This window comes from Pteropus alecto, unplaced genomic scaffold (assembly GCF_000325575.1).
Source record: "Pteropus alecto unplaced genomic scaffold, ASM32557v1 scaffold20, whole genome shotgun sequence".
Taxonomy (NCBI): domain Eukaryota; kingdom Metazoa; phylum Chordata; class Mammalia; order Chiroptera; family Pteropodidae; genus Pteropus; species Pteropus alecto.
In genome coordinates this window covers 14,896,679-14,921,495 of record NW_006436298.1, presented here as the reverse complement: position 1 = coordinate 14,921,495, position 24,817 = coordinate 14,896,679, and the positions used below count along the sequence as shown (strand labels likewise).

Genomic DNA, 24,817 nt, shown 5'->3' with positions numbered 1-24,817 from the left:
GGAAGCTAATGGAGGATGTGCTCCAGGAAAGTAAGGGAGAAAACCAAGAAAGAGGAAAGTATAGGCTCTAATAAACAGTGGCTGTAACTCAGAAGAGTGGTTGGGAAAAAAAAAAAAAAAAGACAAGGATGAATACTGCATATCAGACCTAGAGAGGAATCAATCCAGACTGGAGCAAGAGAAAAAAAAAGGATCTAAAGAACTAGAGAGAGATCTCTAGGTAAAAAGAGGATTTGAGAGACTACATTACATATTAGATAAGGGGACTTGTGAAAAGAATACAGAATGTGCATATTTTAAATATTTCAAGTGAAAAACAGTAATTTTTAATTTATGAATAAAGAGCTGTATTAAAAAAGAAACAATTATAGTATACTTACTGGCTTATCAGTGAACAATATATGCATAGTCACAATGATGCAAGCACAGATTTAACTAAAAGTAGTACTATAACTATGGTGAGGGGCATGAAGGAAAGAAAGGTGATGGCAGTGTTAGAGACAGAAACTTTGTCGATAATAAAAGGAAGTTGTTAGATACTGTCTAAAATGTATAAATTGAGTAATCATCTATGTATATTATTTAAATCACCTGTGCATATTATTTAAATATTATGGCAGTTGTGGGGGACTGTATGATTGTTCCCAACCTCCTGGAAATAATCCCAGAGATGTATATACCTCACCCCTGGCCATAAACCTTTCAGCACCTTCCTATAGGTGAAGAATATTTCCTGCCCCATCATCACACTTGGCTATGTGTCTTGGTTGGGCCAATGGAATATGAGTGAAAGCAACAGAGTGCCAGTTCTGCAGAAACTTTAAGAGGAGCTGCATATGTCTGCCACTTCTTGCCTCTCTCTATTAAGATAATGGCATGCCCAAACAGTTCTTTCAGTATTGGTCTTGGAATAGAAGACATGGGGCACAGAGCTGAAGCAGGACTTGAATAGCAGTCTACCTGTAGCTGTCAACATGTAATGTTTGAGAAATAAATATTTGAGGTCATCAGATTCTGGAATATTAAAGTTGTTTGTTACTAGAGAAAAGATGACTAAACAGGAGACAATTTTTTCTATAATGTATTATGTGTCTTAGTACCATTTGATTTTTTAAAACCATGTACATGCATTACTTTGATACATTTTTCTAATTTATTCTTTTTAAAAGATGCTTTCCTTTAAAATTTTATAAATTAGCATTCAGATTTATACTAAGTCTCTTGTGAGTAGGATGAGCATGAATTAGTCCTCAGAGCCCAATCACATCTAGGAGTACTAAGAAATTTAATTTCCCGAGCAGCAAAAGTGAAGCCCCGATCAAAGTAATCATATAAGTATAACAGAGATATGCTTTAGCCAAAAGAGTTCTACCTACCTAAACTTCAAAGTCTGTAGTGCAAGTTAAAAAGTAACTGAACATGTGAAAGACATACTAATGCCCAGATGATACTTCTCGAGAAGCCTCAAGCTTTCTAATATCACCATCCACAAATAGATTTTTAAAATTTCTTTGATTTGAATTTTATTCAAAAATCATATTTCATGATACAGAATTAAGTATTCAACTTTAAAATGTCTTAATGAATGAAAAAGAAAATTATAAGATATATTTTACCTAAATAAGATAAAAATTTATCAAGTCATTTGGAAATATCTAGTAAAAGAGTTTAATAAATGTTTATTGAATAAAAATATCTAAATGAATGAATGAATGAATAAACTACCATATCGTTAATATGCTTAGCTTGAGACTTGCTCCACTAATTAAAAATTTCCATGTGTTTACTAATGAGAAACTTTTAGTAGACAACACAGGGTATTTTCATTTCAATGACTCTATTGTTATGAACATACAATAGTGCTGCTATACTTTTTCAAATAAACTCTAACTTAAACAGGCCTTGCCCACACCCATAAGCCTGAATAAGGTTTTATAGGAAGCTATAAGCTCAACCAAAAATAAAATGTATATGCATTTTTGCATCACTACATAATCTCCAGACTAAAGTAGGAACTAAAAAAGTTATCTGGTTAAAACTATCTGTGTGAACTAACTGAGAAACATGGGCTTAAACATAATTAAACCTACACTGTCACTGAAATATTCAGATCCTTTTCCAGTAAAAGGGATCTCTGCAATACCTGAAAAGTAATCTAAAGCCCTAGGCTTATAGTGGCTGGTGTTCCATCATGAGTCTCCCAGGTATGCCTTCGTGAATGTGAAGGTAAAGCAGCTCCATCATTGGAAGATCACATTCCCACCATGGCCTACAAGGCCCTTAAAAGACCTCAGCCTGCTAGCTGTGCTCAGCTCATTTCACCTCTTCCCCTTTCTGCTCCAGCTACACTAGCATTCCTTAGTTCAGTTCCCTGAATGCTTTATGTTCTCTTCTTCTCTCCTCAGTTTTATTTAGCTCCCGCTGTTCCCTCCTCCTGAAATGTTCTCCATCCTCTCTTCACCCCTGCCTCCTAGTTTTTTTCTCCATATCCTCCAGATGACAGATCAAATATCACCTCCTCAGGAACGCTGTCCCTAACTACTCAAACTAGTTCAGATCCCCCTATTATGTGTGCTCACAGCCTCCCATACTTTCTTTCATAGCATGTTTCACAGTTTATTTGTAACAATATCGTTCCCTAATGAGCTCTCCCCAACTAGACTTAAAGCTCCATGAAGGCGGGGACTGTATCTGTTTTGCTCACTATTGTGGATCCAGCAAATAGCAAAGTGCCCAGCTATTTAAATGTACCAGGTATTAAAAACGTATGTGCTACATCCATAAATGAACTAACAAACTAATGAACAAACTTAAAGGGAGGTGGAAATGAGAGATCACACAGGATGCTAGATGAGAGGAAAAAGATTTCCTTTTTGTTTAAGTACAAACTCAAACTGAGGAAGGAATACTTAAAGGAAGAGTGGTGACCCCTACTCTCTCTAAGCTTAGGAAACATGTATCAAGCTTATAATACACTCATCTTTAAGAATTTTGAATTGACCCACAGAGTTGAAAGATTTTTTTAAATTTCAGATCCATGATTTGAAAGAACATAAACAAACAGCAACTGTTGTTTCCTTCATAATGAATTAATATGCCATATTATTATATTCAAATGATCGATGGTTTATGTGATTTCTAGGGTCCTTTCCGAAGTTAAGATTATTTAAACCCATTAATTTTGCTTCAAAAAGAGAAATGGGATTTTTATGGTTTAGTGTACATTTAGCCAGTATAATAATATACAAATCAGTCACTCTGTATAAACCACGTGAGGAAACATCACTAAGCTTTAATCAACTAAGAAATATAAGTCATTTATTATTAGAAATTGAACCTGAAAGAAAACACTAATTGATTTGGAAACAATAAGGGAAAACAAATAAAAAATGCCTGTGCTTATAGTTTTTATTACCTGGTAACTTAAGTATTCTTTAACACAAGTTTTGGTAGACCATCCTGCTTGCCACCATCACACTAAATTCCCTGATGCATTTGTCGAGACAGCACATAATGAGTAATTAGGAGCTATGACATAAGTTAATTGCTATTCAGATTCTAAATATTACTCCTTATTGATAAATCTCTATATATTCCCTTATATGGTATGGAATGAAGCCAAAGGACAAAGAAAACAAAAATAGAAACTTTGCTTGTTAATTTTAAATAGTATGCACTCCACAGAATTACCGTTTCCTGACAGTTAAAATGATTTAACACCTTTTCTTCAGAGAACAGGTTATATCTTTCTGAGGTTTTAAAATTTTTTCTTACTCTTTTCTCACATAATAATGGCAGGAGAAACTGTGAAATGAACATTTAAGTACAAAAGAAACCTGAACACTGATTTGAATCATTTTCTCACAGATACATATTTTGGTACATAATACAAATGTTTCTTGGGTATTTTGAACAAATAACTCTTCCCTCTAATAACAAAGATTATTTTTTTATCTCTTATTTATAAACTCTAGTTCAATGACTTTAGTAACTACTGAATGATCTAATCTAGTATATCCATTTTGAATTATAAACAAATGTTGTTATGCAACAATATAAAGAAATTACAGAACCACAGAATTTCACACTTGCACTGAAGTTCACAGATGCACTACATTAAAAGATACGCAATTACTCACCTTACATTCTTCCTGGCAAGTATCTGGTCCAAAGTTAATGAAAATCCCATACATAAAAAAATAAGTGAAAAGCTAAACAAGATTTTTCTTCCCATCAAGAAATGAATCCGTTTCTTCAAACCAAGCACATCTGTTAATTCATAAATGCAAACAGAGCAGAGGCAGTACTTTTCATGCCATGTGACTGACAACATATTTAACCAATAAAAAGGCAGCTTTCCTAGGATGTACACTGTTCGGGGGAAGGTTGAGGGAGGGGCTTAAAACTACTTAATTTAGAGTATAGAGTGAAACCAATGGGTCTGCTTAGGTTTGATTTCTCATCTCAATGCGAGATCATTAAGGAGCAGATTTTTTACAGAAAATCTGCCAATTAAGCTCTTTTCAGAAATTGTCATTATTCTGAACTCTAACTCTTAAGAATCTTATGTTGTTTTTCAGGAAGCTGTTAAATTCTCTTCCTAAAAAATCCAAGAAGTATACATTATTACATATATTTTTCAGGTGAATAAATGAGTAAAAATCCTGAAACTTGCCTAATTTTACATATGTGTCCTAGTTCACAGTTTCCTAGTTTCCTAGTTCCCTGTTTGATAAGAAGTGTAAGTAATAGTAAAGAGCACTGGCTTTGGAGAAAGACAGCATTCAAATGCATTCCCGGCTCCAGCTGTGACTAGCTACCGTGACTAGCTACCGTATATTAGGCAAGCTGCTTTTCCTCCTGAGTGTAGTTTACTCATCTGCAGAGTGGTGACAAAGTACTTAACTCAAAGAATTGTTGCAAAGATTAAATGAGGCCCTGGATAGCCAAATCTATCTTGAGAAAGAAGAACAAAGTTGGAGACATTTCAAAATACATTACAAAGCTAGAATAATTAAAACAGTACAGTACTGGCATAAAGACAGACGTAGTCCAATAGAATAGAATAGAGAGCCTAGGAATAAATGCACACATATATAGTTAACTGATCTTCAACAAAGGTGCCATATAAAGAACACATAATGGAGAAAGGATAGCCTCTTCAACAAATGGTGCTGGAAAAACTGGATATCCATATGCAAAAAAAAATGATATTGGACCCTTATCTTACACTATACATAAAAATCAGCTCAAAATAGATTAAACACTTAAAATCTAGAGGAGAGCATAGGAGAAAAACTTCATGACATTGGTCTAGAATAATTTCGTAATAATTTCATGGATATGACTCCAAAGCACAGGCAATTAAAGCAAAAATAGATACTGAGACTATATCAAACTAAAAAGTTCTGCACAGCAAAGAATCAACAGAGTGAAAAGTCAACCTACAGAATAGTAGAAAATATTTTCAAAATGGTTATATTGGAAAATGTCTGATAAAGAATTAATTTCCAAAATATATAAGGAACTCCTACAAATCAACAGTAAAAAACAAACAGCCCAATTTAAAAATAGGCTAGACTTGAATACACATTTATCCAAAGAAGACATACAAAATGGCCAACGTGTATATGAAAAGGTGCCCGATGTCACTAATCATTGGAAAATGCAAATCAAAACCACAGAGGGATATCACCTCACACCTATTAAGACAGCTATTATCAATAAAACAAAAGACAAGTGTTGGCAAGGATATAAAGAAATTGGAACTCTTAGACACTGTTGGTGAGAATACAAAATGATGCAGTTGAAAATGAAATAAAAACAATGTGGAGATTCTTCAAAAAATTCAAAATCAAACTACCCTATGATCCAGCAATTACACTTACAAGTAGTAATCCAAAAGAATTGAAATCAAGATCTCAAAGAGATATTAGCACCCCCATGTCCATTGCAGTACTATACAATAGCCAAGATGTAGAAACCACCTTAGGGTCTGTTGATAAATGAAATGAACAAAGAATATGTGATATATACATACGCTGAAATAATAGCCTTAAAAAGCAGGGAGGGGTAGAATTCTGCAGTATCTGACAACATGGATGAATCTTGAGGATATTATGCTAAGTGAAAAACACCAGTCACAAATACTATATGATTCTATTTATATGAAGTATCTAAAATAAGCAAATCCATAGAATCACAGAGTGGAATGGTGATTGCCAGGAGTTGGGGAGAAGGAACAAACGGGAAGTTGCTAATCAACAGCCATAAATTTTCAGTGAAGCAAGATTAATAAATTTTACAGATCTGGTATACAAGATTGTACCTATAGTCAACAATACTTTTTTGAAGACTTCAAATTTTGTTAAGAGGATGGATCTCATGTTAATTGTTCTTACCATAATAAAATAAAATTTTAAATAAATGTCAGAGATGAATGCCTTTTTCTTACTTCAATGCATGGCTAAATAAAGAACATCTATTGTTATTCCTTCCTTGCCAGCCTCTAATCCCACTACCCCTCACCTAAAAAGCATGGAAAAAAACACAAAACAAACAACGACAAAATCCCTAAAAGTTGTTTTACACAAAAAATACGATTAAAATGCCACAATAAAGATAATCCTCCAAAATGAGTGTCAGTGTTTTTTTGGCACTTAAGAACCTCGATCTCTTTAAAGGCAAAGTACAGGTAGCTGAAAGGTAATATTTATAAGTGACATTTCACAGATGATGAATTACAGAAAGGCTGAGGACTTGACCCTGAGGAGACACTTCCCTTCCTCACTACCCACTTTACACACACACACGTATGCACACACACACACACCATCTTCTAACATGACTCTTGGGAGCCCTATAATAAATGAAAAGGGGAGATTAAAGGAAATAACTGAGGGACCTGGGAAAATGCAGAAATAAAAAAGTTACTAATAAAAATTATAAAATAAAAAGTTCATTGCCATCAGTGTGGCTTTCCACGTCCCATCTCATTCTCACTTCCTATCTTATTTCCTTTTCTTTTCTGTTCTTTCATTTCACCTGACTTCTACCCTTCACCTTTCCTTTTTGTTTTCTGTCCTTTTCCTAATTCTGTGAATTTCAAGTAGCAAGACAAGTCGAAAGGAGTTCAGTCTTAAGCAGGATTGCCAAATAAAATACAGAACACTCAGTTAAATTTGAATTTCTAATAAACAACGAAAAATTTAATAATAAATATGCCTCATGCAATATTTGGAGCATGTTATACTATATAATCATTTGTTGTTTATCTGCATCCAAATTTAACTGGACAACTTGTATTTTTATTTGCTGAATCTGGCAATCCTAGTCTTAGGGACTCTCTGCTACTCAAATTTTACCGTGTATACAAATCACATGAGGATTTGCTAAAATGAGAATTCTGATTTAGTAGATCTGGGATGGGGCATGAGCTTCTTTGTCTCTAACAAGTTTCCAAATGATGCTGATGATGCTGGCCTGAGGACTGCCCTGTGTGTAGCAAGGATCTGTAACAGCATTGTTCAGCAGAAATATAAGGAGAGCTACATATATAATTTAAGATTTGTAAAGACACACTGAAGAAGTAAAAGTAAACAGGCGAAATTAGTTTTAACAATATATTTTATTTACCCTAATACTTCTGAAATACTATTTCAAATATAATTAATTTTAAAAATTATTAATGAGATATTTACTTTCTTTTTATGCCCTAAGTCTGAAATCTAGTGTACAATTTGCATTTATACCCATCTCAATTTGGACTAACCAAAATTTCAAGTGCTTAGTAACCACATGTGGCTAGCAGCTGCTGTATTAAACAGTGCAAATATAGAACATCTATCTCCTCCAGCTGTCAGAGCAATGATCCCTCATGGTAGCAACAGCAGTGTTTGATCACATTGCTCCTCAAATCCTTGATCAGGAGAGGGTTAGAGCCCAAGCCCAAGCTGATCCCATCTGTAATAATAATGGTTCTGTGAACATTAGAAACCTTAATGTTAGTCCTTTAGTGCTTATCATACAATAATCTTTCATGGAAAAATGCTTCGGTTATATTTTCAGGCATACACATATATATAAAATTTTTATCTGAAATTAAAGTATCATTTTAATGTATTTTATGATTTGACCCTAAAATTTCAATATAGCATTCTTTCTGTTGTTGAAATTTTTCCCACTCGGTTAAAATTATTTTAACCAGAATAATTAGTAGCTAGTAGGTTTCACACATGTATTTTAGAATAGAAGTCACAGTTGAGATGTGATTATCTGAGAATAGCTCATCCTGCGACTTTGGAAAAGAAAAGCAGTGACAAAATATGCTAATATGATAGCTTGCTGGCTGCAAAGCACTAGGGTATCACCTGACTGGCATCGTACCTGCATGTTCAGATGGCCGAGCAGTGGGTCTCATTTCAGGAGAGAAACCGTGAGTTTCATCTGTCATTTGCTATAGAGGAAGACACTATTTCTGCCTTTCAAAGCTGTTCACTATACAAACATTCTAAAGATATTTTGGAACAAAGAATAGTGACTCACTCATAAGAAAATACACAAGCACATGCAAAAAATCCCCTCAACAGTCTATGAGAGAACAAGAAGCTGTACAATCATGCTGCCTTCTTTTCAACTGAAAATACCTTGCGTTTGCTTCATTTTCGAATTTATTATATATTATTAAATGAAATGTTACCTGAAAATTTGAATATCAAAATCTATCTTCACATAATCATATATGACAATATGAAATTGTGTTCTCATGGGGGAAACAATGGATCTAATATAATTCTACTCTTGCTTTAAGAAGCATCTAGCATTTGCCAGACCACAGACCCTATTCATCCAAATGCTCTCAGACTGAAAATCACATGTCAGATGTTCAAAACAATTACAACAGTCTTTGCACAGATTCAAAATCCAAATCCATCTACCTCCTACAAAGCCCTGCATGACGCGGTCCTCTCGCCTCATTTTACGCAGGCCTCTTTCCCACTACGCTCCAGCACACTGGTTTGCGCTCAGTCTCTCAACATCCACCACATGCCAAACTTTTTTGCACCTCAGTACCTCTACACATATTGTTCCTTCTGTGGGGATCACCTTACAACTCTCTACCTCTCCCTGCATTCTGTTCACCCTCACCATAACATATGTCATCAGTTGTACTGAAACATTTACTTTCTTGCTACGGATTTATAGTGTGTTTCCTCACCACAAGCACTGCTCCATGAGGGCAGGGACTGTGTCTAAGTAACTGCTATACACCTAGAGACTAAGATGCTGCTGGTCCAAGTTGGTGCTCAATAAAAAGTACAGGATAATGAATAAACCTATCAAAAAAAGGTCACATAAATAAGTCTTACCTTACACCACATGGTTGTGACTCTCAGGGCCTGAATATTTGGCAACCGTAACTGGAAAAATCAACTAATTCAAGTGCTCCATCAAATTCGGTAGTTTGAACATGTAAATGGATAAAACCCAAGTTCTATCAGTTCATTAGCAAAATATGTACTTCTTCCTTGTGGAGGAGTACGACTCTGTGATGGTTAATATGTTTTAACTTGACTGAGGCACCAGGTGGCCAGATATTTGGTTAAACATTATTCTGCTTATGTCTCTGAGGCTATTTCCGAATGAGATTAACATCTGAATCAGTAGATTGAGTAAAGCAGATTGCACTCCCTAATGTGACTGGGCCTCATCCAGTCCATTGAAAGTTTAAATAGAACAAAAAGATGGAGTAAGGGAGATTTCACTTTCTCTACCTGTCCTGGAGCAAGGATGTCAGTCTTCTCCGGCCTTTAGACTCAGGCTAGGACTGGACCTACATTATCAGGTCTCCTGGGTCTCCAGCTTGCTGACTGCAGATCTTGGGACTTCTCAGCCTCCAAAACTGCATGAGCTAATGCCTATAATGAATGAATGAATGAATATCTCCTATTGGTTCTTTTTCTCTGAAGAATCTAGACTAATGCAGACTCTTTATCAAGTTCAGACCCTAACTGCTGTCATGATTTCTACCAATTTTCATCAAATCATCTTCTGAGTTGATTACAATCAGGTTTGTAAATGAAATACTTATAAGCGCTTTTGATTTAAATGTTAATGTTTCTTATTTTAAATTTCCCTCTGACTTCTTAGAAGATGGATAATATGTCAAATTAGTAGCACATGTTTACATTCTTAGCTCTAAAGCTAAACAAAGACAGTTTGCTCTTTCATAAATCTGTCATTAGACAAACATTGATTGCCAGGTGCTAGATGCCAGGAATACAAGGTAAAAAAGACCCAGTCCTTGCCCCCAAGAAGCTCCCAGCCCAGTGATGTGCAGAAATGTGAACACATAGTTGTTGGTGTAAACATTTTTGGGATGTTTCACTCAGCAAACCATTGAACTTTGCTTCATGAAGTCAGTATGCATTTCTTGCTACTAGGGTCTACGAGTTATCCCAATGCCCTTCCAATAACTTGGCTTTTTTCTTAACACAGCTTGAAATGGGTTGCTACTGCTTGTAATGCAAAAGAACCTTTTTTGGAAGGGATTTCTAAATATAGTGTAATAATAGAGGCATAGACTAGGAAAAGAGGTTTGAAGGTTAGGAAGAACCTAACAGACCTGGGTCCTAGGAAGGAAAAGGCCTCTACCACTCTCAAAAATGCTCTCACTAGGCACCTGCAGGGTCCCTACCTTGACAGAGATAGGAATCAGAGTTACAAATCACTAAAATAAAACTCATATTGAGAATATATGCTATCTGATTTTTGCCCTATAGTTTAAGCCATCATCTATAAACAGAGCAAAATGGATTCTTTGGACAAATACTAAATAGCACACTCAGTTTGAAAGAGAGAATTGTATACAACTACTCAGCAAAAATCCAAGATATTGTTTGCTAAATAATTAACACAAATTTGGAAATTTTAACTTAAAATCTAAGTAAGTTTTAAAATTCATAGCCACGTGTGCACATTATTCCATATATGAAGAATGACCATATCTATAAACTGGTTACAGATTCATTTACTTGGGTGATCTTCATAATCAGTAATGACTGCTAAAAACAACAAAATCATAAAGTAATGGTTTAAATCAGTGGAAAAATTATTCCTTTCTATAACCCCTCACTTCTTTTCTTCATCTCTTCCTCCATTTCCTCATCCTTCTTTTTCTCTCTTGTTCATCTTTCAACTTAAATATCTTGTTTTACTATATTTAAAGTTCTTTAAGCAATAAAGTCTTAATAGTATAAAATAATCAAAAATTTTCACATTTACTTTTACAGTTTTTAAATTTATATAATAATTTACATATTACATTTAAATAATCTAGAAATAATCCCAGTGAATTTTCATTTTACTGTGAAATGCAAAGGCTGAAAGACTGACCTCCAGCCATTCCCAATCACCAAAGATCAATTGATCTCCACTGAACTCAGACACCACTGATCTGGCCTGTCTATCAGATTCTTAAACCTCTCCTGAGAATGAGATTCTAAAACTTAATACTCCATTGAGAGAATAAAAGTCTTTCTTTTCCTAGTGAAAAAAAAAAATTACCTTTCATTTCTTATTACTCAAATGTCCCTACTGAAATAGAAGCCTATTTTCTTTTGTTTGGTCATCAGCAAAATTAGAGAACACCTGGAGAATAATTTTTATTTGCATATTAAAATGAGAACTCCCAGGACCTTCACCAAGGGCATCAAAAAACAGCATTGTCAAGTCCCCCTAGATATTACACAGAGGTTTAATTATAATAACAAGATTTTAAAGATCGGGACTGAATATTAGCAAGATTATATGGCACTACATAGATATTTCTTTAGTTCCACTTTGGAATAGATATGAGAGGCAATAATCACTGTACCAAAAAAGTAGCTACATTGAGAGGATAAGAGATCTCATTTATTTTGGATAGAGTAAAAAGTGTGTTTAATAATGTAGTCAGGTAAAATGAAGTACTCAACATTCATCACTAGTAGTTATACGGAGCATATAATCATTGGTCTTACCTTTATTGATGCTTCTTTCTCACTTATAGCTGTTATTTTAACTTGTCGCATTTTCATAGCAACTAATGCCTCCATTTTTATAGTTAAAGCACTAGGAATCATTGCTAACTTTTCTAAATGCTCCAAAAGCAATTGTCAACATTGTTAAGACCTTTGGTTGTTCTTCCTAAAAAGCTAACTTCTTTCCCATACAGGACAAAGAATTTGCAACGCCCTTGACCTAAATCTCCTCATCAACTGATCTAATTTATGAAGACCAATCTTCCTTCTTAGTTGGGGCCGGGGGGCGGGGGAGGGTTACTCTGAGAAAAGTCAAATACCCTACTGCCCCATCTGAGTGCTAAATCAACAGAAGTAAAACAAGGGGTAAGACAAGTGGAGACGCAAATACCACCTTTATTACTGTGAAAGGCCAGGATGGAGGGAAAAGTTTAGTTCAGGAGCAAAATCCCCAGAAGATGGACATGGCAGACTATCTGAGCAGCAATGGACTCTCAAGGAGAAGAGAAGGCTGCGCCAGAAGAAACAGGAGAAATGTGTGCTGTGTGGGCAAGCTGGGTCCCCAAAAGGAGAAAAGGAAGAGCTGAACATGCCTAGACTATTTTTCCTAAATTTACCACAGATGTCACTCCTACTCACCTGGCTTGGAATGAGTAAACTGGCAAAGTTACACTAATTTAACTCTTTTGACTTGGAGATACTAGGAAAGGGGGAATCATCTTCTTCCTACCCTCACTCCTCAAACATTTTAAGAACTACCAAGCAGGATTCTTTGATGACAAAGTATCTATTGGTTTTCATATACCTCTAATAACCCATGGATATATCAGGCTACAAATTATAATAGGAATACTTTAATCTTAACAACTAACCCCCTTAGTTTCCCTGGTGTTTTGCCAGCAAATTATTGTCCATCAATTTTGTGCCTTATTTATTTAACATTCATTAAAAATTTTTTTCCTAAACTCCTTAAAAATCCAAGTTCCACTTTATAACTAATCTGAAAATCAACAAATATGTTCTGGGTAAGCAAGTTAATTTTTTTAAGCCTTAATTTTCTCTTTGTAAAATGGGTTTAATAACAGCACTACCATATAGGAGTTGTTTTGAGGATTAAAAGAAATTATGCATATGAAGTCCTATGCCCAAAACCTAAATAGTATTCATACCAGTTAGAGGTAGTAGTAATGGTGGTGATTATGATGTCAATAAAAGAGAGATGTCATAAGATTCAAAGTATAATATGGAGTTAGATCATGATGGAAATATTGACATCATGATCTAACTCCATATTATACTTTGAATCTTATGACATCTCTCTGTCTCCAATGCTACTACCACGATCTCACACCTATGCTATTGCAAGTATCCCCTCCTCGGATAACTTGAATCCTCTCTTTCCTTTCTACAGCACCATTCCATAGCAGGCACAGGGATTTTTTTTTAAATGTAGATCAGACCTTATCACTCTCTTACTTGAAGCCCTCCAATGTCTTCTCATCACATTCATAATGAAATCCAAACTCCTTATCCTGGCCTATAGGTTGGGCATGAGCTGGCCCTGCCCACCTCTCTAACTTCTCCTTCCTCTATTTTCCCACTGGCTCACTACTCTTCAACCATGGCAGCCTTCTTTTAGGGGGTCCTTTCAGAAAATTTACAGTCCAAGAGCCAAGGAAATTCTTTGTCCTTTCAGGCTCCAAATTAAGTAATAAATTCTTTACCGGGAAATGAAAAAAGCTTAAAGCTCCAAAAATTAAACTTAAATCCTTTTATTTTTCCTTTTCTTACCTGTAGCAATCAAAATCCTTGGTTTATAACACACGCTCGTTGTAAATCATGACTAATGGTTCATGCTTTGTTTGTTTGTTTGTTTTTATAATATAATAATTAAACCTACTACCCAAAGTAAACACAATCCAACATCTAACTATGATCCCCATTCTCTCCATCCAATGTCACTATTGTCCTGAATATAGGATACAGAAGACCTGAACAGCACTATCAACCACCTTTGGCTAATTAATACATATAGAGCATTCTTGCTAACATCAGCAGAAAATACTTTCTTTCCAAGTGTACATGGAAAATTCACCAAGAGTGGCTATATTCTGGGCCATAAAGCAAACCTCAACAATTTTCTTCAAAACTGAAATTAAAAACGTATGTTCTTAGAACATAATGGAATTAAACTAGAAATAAACAACATAGATATCTAGAAAATCCCCAAATATTTGGAAATTAAGTTAACACAATTCTAAATAATCCATGGGTCAAGAAGGAAATAAAAAATTAAATTAGTAAATGTTTTAAATTGAATTAAAACTAAAATATAACATACTAAAACTCATAGCATACAGTTCAAGCAGTGCTTAAAAGGATATTTATACCATTAAATTTATCAGAAAAGAACAGAGGTCTCAAATCAATGACCTAAGCTTCCACTTAAAGAAACTAGTAAAAGAGCAAATGTAAATCCAAAACAAGCACAAGAAAGTAAATAATAAAGATAAGACCACATAAGAAATCAATGAAATTGAAAACAGAAAAACAGTAGAGAAAATCAGTGAACCCAAAAGCTAGTTCTCTGAACAGATTGATAAGATTAATAAACTTCTAGCTGACCGAGAAAAAAAAAGAGAAGACAATTTACCAAAATCAGAAATGGAAGACGAGACATCATTATAAATCTACAGATATTAAAAAGATTATAAAGAAATATTACAAACAACTTTATGTCCATCAATTTCACAAATTAGAGGAAATAGACAAATTCTTTGGAAGGCACACATTACCAAAGTTCACTCAAGGATAAATTAATAACCTGTATAATACTACATTTACTAAAGAAATTGAATTCATAGTTAAAAACCTTCCAATAACAAATACACAAATACACACACACACACACACACACACACACACACACATATTCATGCATGACAGGTCATAACACCTTTATTGAACAATTTTGAAAACTTAAGATGAAATAAGTCGAGTGCTAGAAAAATCACTTACCAGATCTGACTCAAGAAGAAATCACAGTTCTATGAATGGTTCTGTAACTATTAAAGAGATTTAGTCTATAGTTAATAATATATCCCACAGAAAAAATAAAATAAAAACAACAACAAAATATCAGGCGCAGATGGTTTTACTAAACTTCCAAGGAAACAAATCCCAATTTTTTACATGAACACTTCCTGTGAATATCAGTTCAGTTCCTAACTTGTCTCTTTGCTTTCTTTCAGTTGTTTTATAGGACAGGGGTTTTTAATATGGTCAAATTTATCATTCCATTCTTCTTATCTTGTTCACAAATATTTCTTTTCCCAAGTTCAAGAAGATATTAACCTTTGCTGACTACTAAGAACTTAAAATTTTTGTTGTTGACATTTAGGCCTTCAATCCCATCTGGAGTTAATTTTTGTTTTTAACTTGAGATGGTGAGCCAATTTAATTGGGGTAAAAACTTTTTGTGCAGCTCCATCTGTTTAACAGTCCTAGTCCTCCCTTAACATATTGATCTGACTTCTCACTCTGTCATTTAATAATATTCTATACTCAGTTCAGTCTCTTGCTGGGCTCTCTATTCTATTCATTGGTCAATCCATCTACTTCATAACTAATACTTCACTATCTTAATTAGTTTCACAGAAATTTCTCCTACCTGACAGGGCCAGGTTTTCAAAGTCCTCTGGCTATCCTAGGCTCTTTATTCCTCCAGCTTCAATCTCATGGTTAACTTAATCTTTTCTTTCCAATCACTCTCAATTCCCATGCCCTTCCTCCGTCACATTCACGAGACTAGATTCCACCCAAGTAAGCTCTGTTAAAGCTCAACTCTCCACCAACTTAGTCACTACACTGAATGAATCTGAAGAATACACAAAACCATGCTGACTGATGTAATTTCCTATTTTCAAAGGGGTCCTCAGAACTGTTCAATACTCCTACATGCTTTTGTCAACCTATATTCCCACACTTTTAGATTAGGGGGCAAAACATATGTTGAAACCTAGTCCCTAACATGATGGTGTTAGTAGGTGGGGCCTTTCAGAGGTGATTAGGTCATGAGCCCTCATGAATGGGATCAGAGACCCCAACATGTCAATTATATCTCAATAAAATTTGAAAAAAAAAACAAAAACAAAATAAAAACCAAAAATAAATGAGACCCCAAAGAGGTGCCTTGGCCCTTCTGCCATTTGAGGTTATAGCAATAAGAAAGCAATCTATGAACAAGGAAATGAGTTCTCACCAGACATTGAATCTGCCAGCACCTTGATTTTGGACTTCCCAGTATCAGAACTGTGAGAAATGAATTTCTGTAGTTTATACACCACCTAGTCTAAGGTAATTTGTTATAGTAGCCCAAATGGACTAAGACAGTGTTCCTCAGAAAAACAGGGGTACTGAAAGTATCTACCTTTTAGTGTTATGAGAATTAAAGGAGTTAATAAATGTAAGGCATCTAAAATAGTATGTGGTACAAAGTTAGTACTATTTAAGTTGAGTAGTTATCTTGTATTATGATTTCACATCCTACCTTCTAGTCTCAAACTTTTCTCTACTCTTTCTCTTCACTGATGACCCCGCTTATTTCATTGAGCAAATAGCAGTTAAAAGAGAAGTTCCACATCTTCTCAACAACGAATCTTCCAATTTACTTGCAGTTGTAGCCCTATACGCTGCCTTTATTACTATAGAGAAATTATTACTATTTCCAAGATCAATTCCTCCACTTGGGCATCCCTCTAGTCTACACAAGGACTTGCTTGCGTAATTATCCTCTTTCTCTAATGAATTATCCGTTTTTTTCTTCTCTACTTGGAACAATCCCATCAGGATACAAAAATGTCATAAAATCTGCCATCATAAATAAACCCATCCTCATCTGTTTTGCTTCACATCCCCCACCAGATATAGCCCCCACATCCCCCTCCAGATATAGCCCCTTTCCTCTGGATAGTATAGAAAAATTCCTTGCAAAAACTGTCTATAGTTGTTGTCTACACTTCCTTCTCTCCCATACTCTATTGGCTCCAATCAGGCTTACATCTTCACTCCATGGGATCCCCACTTAACCAAGTCACCAATAACCTCCACATTGCCAAACCCAAAACACAAATCTCAGTCCTCATCTTACCCTCCTTTCACACTTGCTCACTTCCACATTCTTCACTTGGCTTTGGTTAAAGTACAGCATTGGCCACTTCTTCTCAGTCTGTTTTGCCAGCACTGGCCACTCCTTCTCATCTGTTTTGCTTCACTTGCTTCTCTTTCATATACTAAGTTTTGGTGCACTCACAGCTCAGCCTCCAGCCTTTCTACCTACAGTCATCTCCTAAGTGATCTCACTCAGAGTCATGGCTTTCAATGCTATGTATTCACTGGTGACTCCCTTGATCTCCACATGCATATAAACAACTGCACATTTCACATCCCTACCAGAATGTCTAACAGGCATCTCAAACTTAACGCATTCATAACAGAACTCTTAATTTCCCCTTCTAAATCTGCACTTCTCCCAGTATTTACCAGTCAATAAATAACACAAGTCACACAATTGTGCAGTTTGAAAATCATAATTAACTCCTCTCTCACATCCTACATTCCTTAGCAAATCCTGTTGGCTCTATCATCAAACATTGTATCTAATCTAACCACTTTTTAGCTCCTCCACCCAGAGTTCAAGCCATCATCATCTTTCAACTGGACTACTACAACACCCTCCTAACTGGCCTCACAGATTCATCTCTTACAGGTTTTTTTTTTTTTCTCCTAACAACAGCCAGAGTGATCCTATAAAAATATAAACCCTATCTTGTTACTCCTCTGTTCAAAACTTTCCAGGCATTCAATCATATGAAGCGTAAACAATCTACACCATGGTCTATAGGCTCCATATAATGCTGTGCACCTCTCAAACCACATCTAGTACCATACTACTTACTGCTCATTCACTGTGCTCCTCCTACCTGATCCTTTAGTTCTTGAAAAGTGCCAGTTCATTCTGCTTATTGAATCCCTCTTCCTGGAAGACTCTACTCTGTATGTTTGTCTCTTTAGGATCTTAGCTCAAATGCAATGTCTATAGAGATATCTTTCTAAACCATCCTAGAGTAGCCACGCCATCTCTAAGTTACTATCATCTAACCAACTATATTTTCTCTATAGCATTTACCAGTATGAAAAATTTTTAAATTTTTAATTTTTTTTTCTACCTTCTTGCATCTAAAATACAAACTTTATAAGAGCAGAAACCTTAACTCTCTTGTTAACTGTTGTATTCTCAGTACTTAGAAGAGTGCCTGGCATGAATCAGCATCCCACAGAACTCTATTTCATTCTATAGAAAAAACTGAGATTTAAAGAGTTAATTAAATGAATCGCCCAAGGTCACACAACCAGTAAATAGCAGCTTTGGGGTTTAAGACCTGGCCTACCTCCAAAGCTCGGGTTTTTAATTAATACATCACATTGTTTCACTAAAAATTTTTCAATTTTCCACGTTAACTGTGAGTAGGAATTAAGGCTCAGAGGTCTAATTTTCTAAACTATAAACACCCTCACCACCCAGAAACCCAAAGTGACACCTGCTTCCGCCTGCGTTACGCCACTAAGCCCCGCCCCTGTGGGTTTCTCGAGAGCAGTCTGCGCAGTTAATTGGGTCTCGTGCAAAGAGTACTGGGATTGGTAGGCTACGTTTCTTCTGTCTGCGGCAGTCACATAAAAAGAAATAAACAACAATGCAAATGAGATATCTCTGAACTTCAGACACATTAAATAAGACGCAGATTCTGGAAAGTGGCGCAAACTAGTCTTTCAAACGAGAGGCGCCAGCGTCGGATCAGGCGCTGCGTGGACAGCCGCACGGGTCCTTGGCTGGGCGGGGCTTGCTCGCGGTGGCTTGTGGCTCCTTCCTGTGCTCCTTCCCTCTTTTGCTTAGGCCGGTGGTGTTGGCAGGATGGGTGAGTTCTCCCGGGACAGGTTGTGAGGATCGCAAGGGGCACTTGGGGTCTCGGGGTCGGGCAGGCGAATTGGAGCCGATTGGTGAGGTGGACGCCTCAGGGAGAGAGGGCCGAGGAAGCACCGCTCCTGCAGCACATGGCCGGGCCCCAAAGGGACCCATGCGGCGCAGAGGCCGCGTTGCTCGCGGTCTTGAGGGACGCCGGGTGGCGGAAGCTGCCCCTGAGCATTGGCGCGGTGCTTCAGTGTTTTGGGAAAACGCATCCATTGGAGCGCTTGTGTCCACCTCTTAGCTGGTTCAAAGGAAACTTTGAGGTTTAGGCCATGTGCCAGTATGTGATGCAAGAGCCTACCGGCTTGTACTCCAGGTGAGGTTAGTGTCTTAGAAGGTGTAACAAATGACAGGCATTTTTGCGGCGGAACTAAGGTGAATTTGATTTTTAGGCAAGTGTCGCGGTCTTCGTACTGCAAGGAAGCTCCGAAGCCATCGGCGAGATCAGAAGTGGCATGATAAACAGTACAAGAAAGCCCATTTGGGCACAGCCCTGAAAGCCAACCCTTTTGGAGGCGCATCCCATGCCAAGGGAATTGTGCTGGAAAAAGTGTAAGTGAAATATGCTGCTTCCATCAAGGTTTATTTTAATATGGCAATTCAAGACAACTACATTTAAAGAAGTTGCAATGTAAATTCTAGGTCTTTGCATACTCGCGTTTGTTTGAGAGTAACAAGTATTGAGTAACAAGTAACAAGTATTAAGTAAGGTTTTTAATCTCTTACCATTAGTTTGGAAGGAGTTGAGGTAGGATTGGAGGGGAGAAAGCAATGAAGGGATCAAGCTTAATGCGTGTGGGAACGGTTATAAGCAATTGGTACCCGTCAACTATTTAATCTTTGCAATTACATCTTCCTACCTGAGAAAACTAAGATAAAGAGAGGTTTGTTGCCTGAAGTATACAGCTCAGATTGAGCCACGTGAATTTGCCAGTGCTCAATCGTTTTTGACTTTACAAATGGTAATTTCCTATGGTCCACTACTAGTGGTAGTCAGGATTTAAATCCAGATTTAAATCCATATTTATAAAGGGTCCAGAAATTTCCCTCTGTGCTAATGAAGCTAGAACAGAAAAAGCTTCGTTTAAATCAGGGAGTTTGACCGCTTAGGGTTAGATTGAAAATGTATCCCTTTTCAGAAAGCCAGCTCACTCTTGTACTGTTTGTTTCAGAGGGGTTGAAGCCAAACAACCAAATTCTGCCATCAGGAAGTGTGTCAGAGTCCAGCTCATCAAGAATGGCAAAAAGATCACAGCCTTTGTACCCAATGATGGTTGTTTGAATTTTATTGAGGTAAGTGTTTCAGACTGCTGTAGACTGGTTCAGTCTTTTATTCTTGGAGTAGTTTCCCCCAGTTTTTTAGAGGATGGATGAGTACTTTTAGTGATTGCCACTGACACCAGAAGTAAACTGTTATTTTATTCTAGGAAAATGATGAAGTTCTGGTTGCTGGATTTGGTCGCAAAGGTCATGCTGTTGGTGACATTCCTGGAGTCCGCTTTAAGGTTGTCAAAGTAGCCAATGTGTCTCTCTTGGCTTTATACAAAGGCAAGAAGGAAAGACCAAGATCATAAGTTTCAATGGTGAAAACACAGTAATAATAAATTTTCATATGCCAAAAATAGGTTGTGTCTTATTTTCTTTACCACAGAGATATATGCTTTACCAATTTTAGGAGATTTGGAAAATATTTGATTCAGAGTTCTCTAGAGTAAATGCGATTCACAGTAAAGTTTATCCCCTGCATGTAATAAAATAACAGTAAATCTAGAAGAAATAAATGTACAGCATTCTTGTAAAGAGGACTTAACACTGAATTTCTAGCAGTATCATCTTAGGAATTCTTGATAATGCACATTCTTAGATTCATCTTCCTGGGGACTCAGTATAATAAATACTATCAAGTTCCTTGCTCTTGGTTTTTGAGTATCTAAATCAGGACCCATGTAATTCTGTGTTTATGACAGCAAAATTTACATTGGATCATTCTGTAGATAATTTAATGGAATTAAATGTTTGGCTAAGGCATAGAGGGAAAGTTTATGAGCAAGGGATATTGGATAGAGAAAGACTGATTCTAGTGCTCTGTTCTGAGCTTGTCAGTACCTGATAATTTGTCCTTGAGGTTTACTTTTGGACACAAAAAGTAATGTGCCTCAGACCCAAAAGTGCTTGAAATAGCCTGGTTCTTTCTACCCCTGTGTTTTCCTCCCACTCCACCACCAAGTGGCTCACGCCCCTTCAACCCTGGGTGTAAAATTGAAGCAAAATCCCAGCAACTTTTGTAGAAGTAAGCAAATTTTAAAATTTATGTGGAAAGGCAAAGCCACTAGAATAGCTAAGACAATACTGAAGATGGAGGGATCACAAAACCTGGTTGTAAGATGATTTGTAGCTACAATAATCGAGGGTGTGGTATTGGAGGAGGGAAAGACAGGTCAGTTAAATAGTTTCCATAGACTTATCCATGTGTGGCTGGTTATTGTTGGGTAGAAAAGCAATTCAGTGAGGTAGTCAACACTATAGATTTTCATTTCTGAAAAAAGTTGACTTCGACCTAAATCTTAGAACTTATATAAAAAGTCAAAGTGGATCGTATATCTGAATAAAATGTAAAGCTATAGAACTTGTAGAAGACATGGTTTGAGGTTAGGTAAAGTGATCTTGGGCATTACACCAAAAGCACATTTCACACAAAAGGTAAGTTGGAGTTTATGGGTTATACGCAAACTATTTTTGCAACTTGTGAGTATAAATTAAAAAGTTTTTAATTGCAAATAAGTAGATACTTTGTGTTATCTGATATTTGCCTAAAGAAGCCCCAAATTAAAAACTTGCTCCATGAAAGATCTGGGTGAGAAGATGAAAAGACAAACCAAAGACTGGGATAAACTGCAAGTCATACCCAACAAAGGACTTGTATCCAAAATATATAGAGAACTGTCCAATTTCAAAACAATCCTATTACAAAATGGGCAAGTAAACACTTCACTGAAGAGGTAACAAGCACATGAAAAGATGATCAACATCATGAGCCATTAGGAAAATACAAATTAAAAACACCTGTCAGAATGGCTAAAATTAATAAAATGCCATGTATTGGTGAGGCTGGAGCAACTGGATCTCATAAATTGTTGGTAGGAATATGAAATGTACAGTCACTGGAAAAGTTTGGCGATTTATAAAGTTATACTTAATAACCCAGCAATTGCACTCCTAGGCAGTTATCCTACAGAAATTAAATGTCTACCCACACAAAATCCTCTTTGTGCATGGTTACAGCAACTTTGAGATAGCCAAGAACTGGAAACAACCTAGGTGTCCTTCACTGGGCAACTGGTAGGTACAGCCATAAATGAAATCCTATTCAGTCATAGAAGAAATTACTGTTACATGCAACAGCTTCTATGGATCTCAGTAGTAGCATGCTAACTATAAAAAGCCAACTCGAAAGGTTACATGTGTCCCGTATTTTGTATGTAAAACTCAAAATGGCAAAATTATAGTGATGGAGAAGAAACAAATGGTTGCCAGGGATTTAAGGGATGGGGTAGAGTTGAACTGTATAGCACAAGGGAGTCTGGTGACAACAGGTTTGAGTCCAGATTGTGGTGGCGTTTACACAAATTAATACTTGTGATGGAAGTTCATAGTCCTATGTGCAAAAAATATATAGATATATATACATATATACATAAATAAACGTAAAATACAAGTAAGGTCTATAGTCAATAGCATTGTACCAATGTCAATTTCCTGGTTTTGAAAATATACTTCAGTTATCAAAGATGTTATTTGGGAAAGCTGGGTGGATGTTATACACAACCTACACTATTTTTGGAACTTCTTGTGAATCTTGAATTCTTTATAAAGTTTTTAAAAATTGTGAACGAGTAGTTACTTAATTTGCGTCACCTCATATTTGTCTAACAAAGCCCAAACAAATCATAAACTTAGAGCAGAAAGAATCTAGAAATCACCAGCCCAGTGGTTCTCAAATCCAAGGAATACCAGAATTCCCTAAGGCATCTGCTAGATAACAAACACTGGAACTTTTGGGAAACAATTTTTGCAGTATTTGAAGAGATCTGTCTTTGACAAGCTGTCAGGCCGTCCTTATGCAGTTATCTCTTGCTTTCCTCACTAATGGGGGGTAGGGTGTGGGAGGTGGGTGGCGGGAGAATCAGGAAGCTACTAATCTTACCCAGCCACCTATCTTATAAATCAGAAGTCCGAAAAAGGTAGTTCTTAATTATTGTTGAAATAATTTGTTCAAGTACTCAGCATAGTTGAAATCAGGATGATAGTCTGTCTTCTAAATGAAACTGTTCCTGTAGGGCACCCACCCAATTGCAAACGATAAACACTGCCCTACAGGTAGCTATTTAACGCATAAGTTTACGGTGGGTGTTTAGTAAGAGTATTTTGTGTTTTTTGAAGGGAAGAGAGGTAGTACAAGATGATTAACAAATTTTCTGTGTTTACATGGAAATGTATAAATACTGCAGTTAGTGATATTCTTTTAAAAAACATAAAAAGATGCTCAAGGTCACTATCAGAGAAATGCACATTAAAACCACAATGAGATATCACCTCACACCTGTCAGAATGGCTATCATCAATAAATCAAAGAACAACAAGTGTTGTCAAGAACGTGGAGAAAAGGGAATTTTCATACACTGTTGGTGGGATTGCAAAGTGGTACAGCCACTATGGAAAACAGTCTGGAGGTTTCTCAAAAAATTAAAAATGGATATACCTTTTGACCCAGCAATTGTACTTCTGGATATTTATCCAAAGAAAACCAAAACAATAATTTGTAAAGATTTATACACCCCTATGTTCATGGCAGCACAATTTACAATAGCCAAGATATGGGAAAAAACCTAAATGCCCATCAACAGATGATTGAATAAAGAAGTTATGTACACACACACACACAACAGAATATTACTCAGCCATTAAAAATGAAATCTTACCGATCACAATGACATGAATGGACCTGGAGGTTATTATGCTGAGTGAAATAAGAAAGATAAATTCCATATGATTTCACTTATATGTGGAATCTAAGGAACAAAAAGAACAAACTAATCAAAAACAGACTTACAAATATAGAAGACAATCTAATAATGGCCAGAGGGGAGGGGAGTTGGGAGGCTTGAAGAATGGGGTAAAGGGGTAAAGAAGATAGAGGACAATCTGGTGAAGGCCAGAGGGGAGGGGTGTGGGAGCTGGGGTGAAGGGTTAAAGTACCAATCAGTAGCTGATAGATGGTCATGGGGATGGGGAGCACGGCATAGGGAATGCAGTCAGCAGTAATGTAATGGCTAGGTGTAGAGCCAGAGGAGAGAAAGAACAATCAGGGAGATTGTTTCATAAACTATATAAATGTCTAACCAATGTGGTGTATACTTGAAAATAATAAAATTAAAAAAAATAAAAAATATAAAACTATCAGGGAAATACACAATGCCTCTATTATATGGGCTTTTTTCCTTTTATTTTTTGATAATAGCTAAGAGACACTTCTAATTTGAGAGCTATGCACGTTTGAATGTATATCTTTGTATATGTGAATTTGCTGTGTTTCACTGTAAGAAAATGTCTGGTAGCAGGATTTGGTCATAATGATCATGCTGTGGATAACATTCCCGGAGTCACTTCAAGGTTGTCAAAGTATCTAAAGTTTTCTTATTGGCTTTGCAGGAAGTCACTAAAAAAGGCCAATATCGTAAATTACCATATTGCAATACAATTTTCACTAACAGCT

The 24,817-nt window shown here is 36.3% G+C and overlaps 2 protein-coding genes across 9 annotated transcripts in view; one reads left to right on the top strand and one right to left on the bottom strand.

Annotated features, from left to right (window-relative positions):
* The window catches only part of ATP6AP1L (ATPase H+ transporting accessory protein 1 like), a 41,252-nt gene extending 22,474 nt beyond the window's left edge, over positions 1-18,778 (bottom strand). For 3 of the 8 annotated variants that reach the window (XR_003046713.1, XM_025047817.1, XM_025047815.1), the window contains exons 1-3: positions 18,620-18,778; positions 15,039-15,085; positions 4,140-4,269 (exon numbers count right to left, since the gene is read on the bottom strand). Coding sequence is in view for 3 of the 8 variants with exons in the window: in XM_025047817.1 (XP_024903585.1) it covers positions 4,140-4,234 (95 nt within the window). In the remaining 5 variants the exon portion in view is untranslated. The other 5 variants (XM_025047820.1, XM_025047816.1, XM_025047818.1 and 2 more) reach the window with 5 other exon arrangements.
* Positions 18,779-18,841: 63 nt separating this feature from the next.
* On the top strand, positions 18,842-20,668 carry RPS23 (ribosomal protein S23). The gene is made up of 4 exons (XM_006913194.3): positions 18,842-18,994; positions 19,437-19,596; positions 20,217-20,337; positions 20,472-20,668. Exons 1-4 carry the CDS (start codon positions 18,991-18,993, stop codon positions 20,616-20,618), a joined length of 432 nt encoding a protein of 143 aa, XP_006913256.1. The 5' UTR covers positions 18,842-18,990; the 3' UTR covers positions 20,619-20,668.
* The last annotated feature ends 4,149 nt before the right edge of the window (positions 20,669-24,817 follow it).